The sequence below is a fragment of the Phaethon lepturus genome, unplaced genomic scaffold, assembly GCF_000687285.1.
Source record: "Phaethon lepturus isolate BGI_N335 unplaced genomic scaffold, ASM68728v1 scaffold27386, whole genome shotgun sequence".
In the NCBI taxonomy this organism is placed as follows: domain Eukaryota; kingdom Metazoa; phylum Chordata; class Aves; order Phaethontiformes; family Phaethontidae; genus Phaethon; species Phaethon lepturus.
In genome coordinates, this window is record NW_010547305.1 from 6,239 (window position 1) to 13,648 (window position 7,410).

A 7,410-nucleotide genomic window follows, 5' to 3' on the forward strand; every position below is an offset into this window, starting at 1 on the left:
CTGTTTGAGTACGTTATTGCAATATACTTAATCTGAAGATACTAACTATGCTGAAGTAAGGCTGCATGGAAAAATCTATGCAGAAACACTTGTAGTTATTTAGGGTATTTTTGTCTTTCCTCCCTTATGCCCTTAGCCACCAAAATGGATTATGTGAGTGTTTTGCAGCATAGTTTTGCAATATATATTTTCTTCAACAAAGTTGATTTAAGCAGCGTTCTCTTAGAATTTGGTGTTCTGTCATGTTTGTTTTACTGTTGTTTATGGGTTTGTGTTGGAAACTGCATCACAGAAATTGTTGGGGTTTTTGTAAGGCATTTTTGTAGGAACTGTTTAAACTGGCTCATATTAAGAGCCTATTTACTGTGCAGCCTCACAAACAATTGCATCAGTGTGACCAAGGGAGTTGTAATCTGCAGCATGGGAGTAAGTGGCTTGAGCAAGCAGGAACTTCTTAACATTTCTTTGTCTACAAAGCCAGTTTGTTGCAGGATTTAAGCAGTGGAGGTGTTCGTTAACCTGCCTGGCTTTGTGCTGGGGCATTGCCATGTTTGAGCTCTTTACCCTCCCTTTTTGACTTCACAGCTCACCTATGATCTCTTAAATCATGAAAATTACTTTTGTGATTGTCTGACGGTGTCATCTATTCTAAAATTAGTATGTGTAAGAGTAAAAATGACCTTATTTCCTGTTGTGGTAGATTTCCAATCTGCCAAATGCTTTTCAGAGGTTTGTTTTTTTTTTAATGTATTGCCAACTATGGCTGCTGCATTTGACAACAGTTCTCTGCTCGTGTCTGTTCCCAGCATGAAATTCCCGGTAATACATTTTTGGAGCTCAGGAAGTTCTTCTTTGACTTTGCCTGGGCCATTACTGTCTCTGATGCACTGAAAGACGAAGTAGTTAAGTGTTAAATCTAACCTGTAGGATTTCCAAAGAAATAAACTGTTGGTGCTAGGTGACCTCAACAGGACCAAGTCTGATAAGGGTGGCTGTGTGTTTCAGTAAGTGATGCTGGACATCAAAATATCTTCTTTGTAAGAGGAGTTTTCTTGTTAAGGTGTTTCACAGACTTTAATCTTTCCAAAAGGTCTGAGGTTGAGCTTAGAAGTTGAATTAGCTAGAAAAATATCATTATGATATTTTAACTGAAATGTTCTGAAATATAAATAGTAAAAAACGAAGACCACCATCAACAAAAAAACCCCATCACTCTGTGGCAGGTATAAACTCCGAAACAATGGTTGTGTCAGGGTTTTAATTCTTTTACTTTCAAAACAAAATGTTTCTGTTTGCTTTCCTTTTCATGTTGTTGTTATGCTAGATGGGGAAGATAATTGTTAAGGATTCATTTTAATAGTTTTCTTTTAATAAGATCGAGGCAACTTTCATAAGAATATGATCACATGTGATAGTACAGAAATGGTGAAAACTTAGAGCTTAATAGTTAGGTATGTTATTCTTACAGACTTCGCTTCCTTTCTAAGAACCTTTCTGTTTAGTCTGAAGAATCTTTGTCACTTGGACATGCATAGGTTTTACCTGCTTTTGGCTAATGTCAGTGTTTTGCATGGTTTTGCATTTGAGCAGATTATAGAACTGATCCAGCTGAAAATGAACCTAATGATTCCTTTTTCAGTTTCTCCCCATGAAAAAGAAATCTTAATGCTCTTGAACAAAAATACTTTGGAGCTATTAATATGAATTGTGTTGGTGGGCATTCTTGCACAAAGAATTAGAAACTGTTTTAAGTTCTTCAAAACTGTCTTAACTGATGCAACTACAAAGAATTACAGTTCTGAATCCCAATAGCACTGACAGTGTTTTTTTGCAGTTAATGTTTTTGGTATTGTAGTGATACAGTGGTAATAACCTCTGACTCAGAACTGAGTTCAGCTCTTTGGACTGAAGGAAATGTACATTGAGAGTGTTGTCCCCCTTAGGAGGAATGTGTATTTCCTCAGAAATTAAGATTAGGCATGGAGATGTATTGTGATAGCCAAATAAACAAGATTAAGATATTTGTCTCTTGGGGAAGTACTTACCTTTTTTTAACCCAGGAGACAAGTTTTCTCGGGTACTATTTCTACATTACAAGTTGCATGCTTGTGTAATGTGTTACAGTCTATGTTTGCCGTAATACAAGTAGAAAAAGGCAGTAACCTGATTTTGGCTCCTTATAATAGCAGTTTTCTTTCTTTTCAGAGCAAACTTGATGATTACCAGGAACGAATGAACAAGGGAGAACGTCTGAATCAAGATCAACTGGTAAAAAGAAAAAGACCAACTAACCAGTTCTCTGTTAAATTGCTTTGTGATCTTGGTGGGGAAGGAAGGGATGAATTTCACTTCCCCTTTCCCGTTGTTAAAAGCTAAATTTTTCTGAGCTCTGACTTGGCCTCAGTTTTTTTATTGCCTAGAACATCTCAATTTTTCTGTTAATCAGAAACTGAAAGAATAGGTAGAGGAACGCGTTGTAATGCTTTATGCTTGTTGAGGTTAGGTTGTAAATAAGCTGTGGTGAAAATTGGCATATGTTATAACCTGTTGAAATAGCTAAATGATACCTTTGAGGTTCTCTGGACATCGTCCTTTGCAGAAAATATGCCCAGGGAGAACTTTCCTAGTAGCTTAGTCCCTTGGTGGCTTGTAAATATTGTGCAGTCTAGTTAGAGATGTAGTTTAGACCAAGTTCTGAAGGGCTCCAAAAATAAGCTGCGTCCACATGTCACAGCTATCAGTGCAGCAGATGTGATGCTCTAGACAAGCTGGGCTTAGTGGATGTATGCTGCTTCTCTCCCTGTTGGGGCTGGTTCTTAAAGTAGGTTATTTTAGAGCTTGACTCAACAGCAGTTTTCCAGTTGTAATAAATATAAAGCAAGTATCAAATTAAATTCAGTTGTATGATGCAAACATGCATATTGATACTTAAAGAGATTACCAGATGCTCAGTAATCAACAATACTTTGTTGATGATTTTTAACATAGAAAAGAGTGAAGGAAAAAAAACACCCTGCAACTATTGCAGCTGTTCACAGTTAAAAGAATTAGCTGTTTTTCTTGGTCCATGTGATCTTCTCATCTGTCTAGGCTTCACTCTGGTTTTTCTGTGCCCGCTGAAATATCACTGATCTGTATATTTTTAATTTTTAATGGTGTATTGTGAAAGTAAACCATGAGAAGTTTTCTGTTTGATGAACAGGGAAGATAACTGAAATTTCATATTGAGGAGGGCAGCTCATGAATTAAGTTTTATGAAGACCACAGCCTGACTACCACACTTCATAAAGATCAAATCTTTTTTGGTTGGAGAAATACTGGAAGTATTCGTTATTTTCACTTACATCTTCTGCTTCTACAAATCATCTAAGAATGATTTTAATTTTGTAAATCACCTAATGCATATGCATAATGTGTATATGCATAAGGTGTAAGTTTCTTAGCTATATTATAAATGGAAATCCCTAAGGAAAAAAAGCAATTAAAATTCAAGTTCCTTGCTTTATTCAAAGAAAGTAGGACCTTACCTTTTCTTTGGCTCAGTTGTTCTTACCAAGAACACATCCATTATTGATTTTGTCACAACAAGAGTGTAAATATCTCGGCCGTTTTTTTTCCCCTGAGTTACTGTCTGTAATTTCTCAGTACTGCAAAGTGGGTTAAAGAGTTTGGTGCAAATCAGAATATTAGATTTAAGGAAATAGTGGATAATACAGATTTCTGGAGAAGGGAACACGATTATATATAGCGTTTTGGCTTTGACTCAAGATAAAAATGCATTCTCAAAATTCTTACCTCTTGAGCAGTTTTGAGTTGCCAGATTATTCTTCGTCCCCTTTTCCCTGGCCTGCCAGTTAGTTTTTGTCAGAAACTGGCTAAAGCCAAGCATTAAACTAGTGTATCAGGCATGTGAGCACATATATGCATATGCTATAGCATATTCAGCTAAGAAACTAGAGGCCCTAAAGACATACAGAAGTCTTTTCAGTATTTTGGTGAAAAATGAAAATCAAATAACTTTTCAGTGAAAATCAAAGTTTGACTTAATGTTGTTGCAGGGAGTCCCATTCAGGGATGCTGTGTCTCACTTAGGAACTAAAAATGTGGAAATTTTTTGTTGGAAGTATGTATTTTGTTCTATTTGTCATGGTTTACTTTTCTTCTTTTTTAAATTAAGGATGCAGTGTCAAAATACCAGGAAGTGACAAATAATCTGGAATTTGCTAAAGAACTGCAGAGGAGTTTTATGGCTCTGAGCCAAGACGTAAGTAAAGAGCGAGTGGTGCAATGTGGGCTATCAACTGCAATACCAAACACTTAGGCTTTAAATTCTCTTTCACTAATACTAGATGCAGTAGTCGTCTCTACAGAGATGAAACGCACATGATTTCTTGTATGTTTGGCTGTTTTCTTTTACTCTGTGTACTAGCTTGTGTCAGGTTTTCTGAAGATTATTCCTAAAAGATCTTTCTGATGGACTGCATAAATGTATGGGAGCAAAAATAACGTAATTTTCTGACAAAATGTAACTGTTGAAAACAGTGTGATTGCAGAAGAGGCCTGTCATGAAACATTATACACAGCCACTTACTGCCAATAGTAACATTTTCTTAAAAGAAAACTGAGATTTCACAGGCCTGCTTCTCATGGGCTTCTTGTTGGCAAGTGGGTGAGGGTTTTCATTCCTTTATATTACAGTAGGATATCAAGTCTCATCAACTGAAAGCATTGCAAGTCCTTTTTCAAGATTCTTGCTATCTTGTTAGTAGCAAATACGGTCTGAAACTACAGTGTGGGACAAGATTAATACTACTTTCATAAAAGATAAGTTAACTGAATACTAGTAAAACAAGTAATCTTTTGGGTTGGTGTTTCAACAAGGATGTAAAATAACAGTGTAATGAAGAATAAGTTCTAAAACTCTAATAGGCAGTTCCAGTTATATGAACAGCTTCACTTTATTTCTTTATCCCAAGAGCTGCAAACAGAAAGACACACTTTAGATCTCTGCCATCATTGCAGGAAAATTCAATTCTGGGGCAAGCTGAAAGCATAACCTATTCTAGAGTACTGGAAGATTCTAAATGCAGTAGTACAGTTAGAGTTAATGAATTACAGAAAGAGCAGAAACATTGGTAGAATTCATTGTGTAGTCAATGTTAGTGCAGCAGACTGGTCTAGTGAGTGTATTTAGTTTGTGAAGAGATTATATGATCATTTGAAGGGCTTCAGCATCCTCACATTATAAACTGCTTTCTACATTTGATGTTGTTGTAAATTTATAGGCCTCTAAGCCAGGCCGTTTCTTTGCTTTTGGTGCATCAGGGTTCCATGTATGTTTATGGAATACTAGTAATGAAGAATTTTCTTCTTCAGACAAATTTGACCTGAAATATTTCCCTAGTCAACTGACTGCTAAAAGAAGCGAATGAATCCAGGAGTAATAAATTGGTGCTCTGCTTTCAAACTTGGTTGCAATTTTTCCTTATTGGACTTAGTTCTCATACAGCTGGTTTTTAAAAAAGAAACTTAGATGCTTCAGTGGGAGAAAGTTGCTGTCACAAGTTAAGTTTTTTTAAAAAGAAGATTAAGAATTTGTGTACTTACAAAGTAAGCAAGCTGAATTTTGGATGCTAGATGCTTGGATTAAGAATAAGAATGGAAGAAATGTCCTGTAGATTCAGACTAGCGATGCACTTAGACCAGTATTGTGACAGCAGTTGTAGAAGGTACTATGTAGAGTACAAGGCTGATGATGATCTGTCTTCCATTTCCTTATGGCATCTGTGATCCTCAAACTGTGAATGTTAGAGAGTAGATGCATTCTTGTTCTGTTTGGTGTCTGTCTCTGGACCTCATGTCCAAGAATTTGTTCAAATCCTTTTTGAACTTGCTGATACTGTCTGTCTCCCCAGCCTTTCATGGCAAAACATTCCGTAAGTTCCCTCCTGTGGTGTGCAAGAGACAAGAGTACTTTTGTGTTTATCTGTGTTAAGATGATCTCCTAGTAGTTTCAATGAATGCCTCCTACTATCATGGGATATGGTGAATAATCACTCTGTTCATGTTACCTGCTGGCCTTTATGAAAAATCTGCATCACCCTTACTCCTCCAAATTGAAGAACCCAAGACTGAGCCTTTGCTCATAAGGCAGCTGCTCTATCCCCTTAATCTTTTGAGTTGCCTTTCTCTGTACCTTTTCTAATTGCTGTAAGTCCTCCTTAAGGTATGGAAGCCAGAAGTTCTAAATAGCCATAATATTTGTTTAAAAGGTACTTAATTTTGTACATTTTTGCCACTTCCATCTAGATCAAAATCACTTAGTGTTTACAGAATGTTTCATAAAGGAAACAGATGATAGCAAGCTCGGCTTGTTTGAAATAACGCGTTCCTGTCTGATGCTTTAGACATTGTAACTGCAGTTGCTTGACTGAACTGGTTGTAAGGCATGAAGTACAGACTTCAGATAAGAATATGATCACTATCCAATATGATCCAAGGTTTGTGGCATTGATTTTAAATAATTTGCAGGGTTTCAACTCTGCTTAAAAGATACTCTCCAAATTTCACAGGTTATTCTGCTGCAACATTACAGGCGGCATTTCAACACCAACATCCACCTCTACTTATCAATAAAAGACATCTCAAGTCTGTTTTTTTCCCCCGAGTTTACTACATAATCCAGGTTTAAGCAACTTAAAATTTCTTCTCGTTTTACACAGATCCAGAAAACAATAAAAAAGACAGCACGCAGGGAGCAACTGATGCGAGAAGAAGCTGAGCAGAAGCGTTTAAAGACTGTACTAGAGCTACAGTTTATTTTGGACAAATTGGGCGATGATGAAGTGCGCAACGACTTGAAACAAGGATCAAATGGAGTGCCAGTACTGACAGAGGAGGAACTGACAATGCTGGATGAGTTTTACAAGCTAGTTTACCCTGAACGAGACATGAACATGAGGTAGGCTTACAGTAAAGTACTTTTCTTTAGAATTGTTAGTTAAGTTGTATTTGTCCTGTGGTAATTTAAAGACTTGGTAAGAAATTTAACTCTTATTAATTATTTTTTTAAGGTTGAATGAGCAGTATGAGCAAGCATCTGTTCATCTGTGGGACTTACTGGAAGGGAAGGAAAAACCAGTTTGTGGAACAACCTGTAAGTATAGTCTCCGTATTAAGAAAGAGCACATTGAATCTGTGCTTGAACTAAAATACGGTGCCTGAAATAAGAGAACTTTGCCAGTTAATTATGTTTCTGGGTTTTTAGAGTAGCTACCTTTTTTTTTTTTTTTTTTCCCAGACCTTAGCTGGACTAACAGGATAACTTACTGAAGTGTGAGCTTACTGTGTGGTTTGTTGGGTTTTTTTTAAACGATGCAGCATTACTCGCTATTTAAGCTTAGTCCATTC

At 36.6% G+C, this 7,410-nt stretch overlaps 1 protein-coding gene across 1 annotated transcript in view; it reads left to right on the top strand.

Moving 5' to 3' along the window:
- The first annotated feature begins 759 nt into the window (after positions 1-759).
- Positions 760-7,410, top strand: part of CAPRIN1 (cell cycle associated protein 1) — a 27,428-nt gene continuing 20,777 nt past the window's right edge. Inside the window, exons 1-5 of the mRNA XM_010289605.1 lie at positions 760-819; positions 2,206-2,268; positions 4,178-4,264; positions 6,723-6,961; positions 7,074-7,156. Of these exons, the coding sequence (XP_010287907.1) occupies positions 760-819; positions 2,206-2,268; positions 4,178-4,264; positions 6,723-6,961; positions 7,074-7,156 (532 nt within the window). The remainder of the gene's footprint in view (positions 820-2,205; positions 2,269-4,177; positions 4,265-6,722; positions 6,962-7,073; positions 7,157-7,410) is intronic.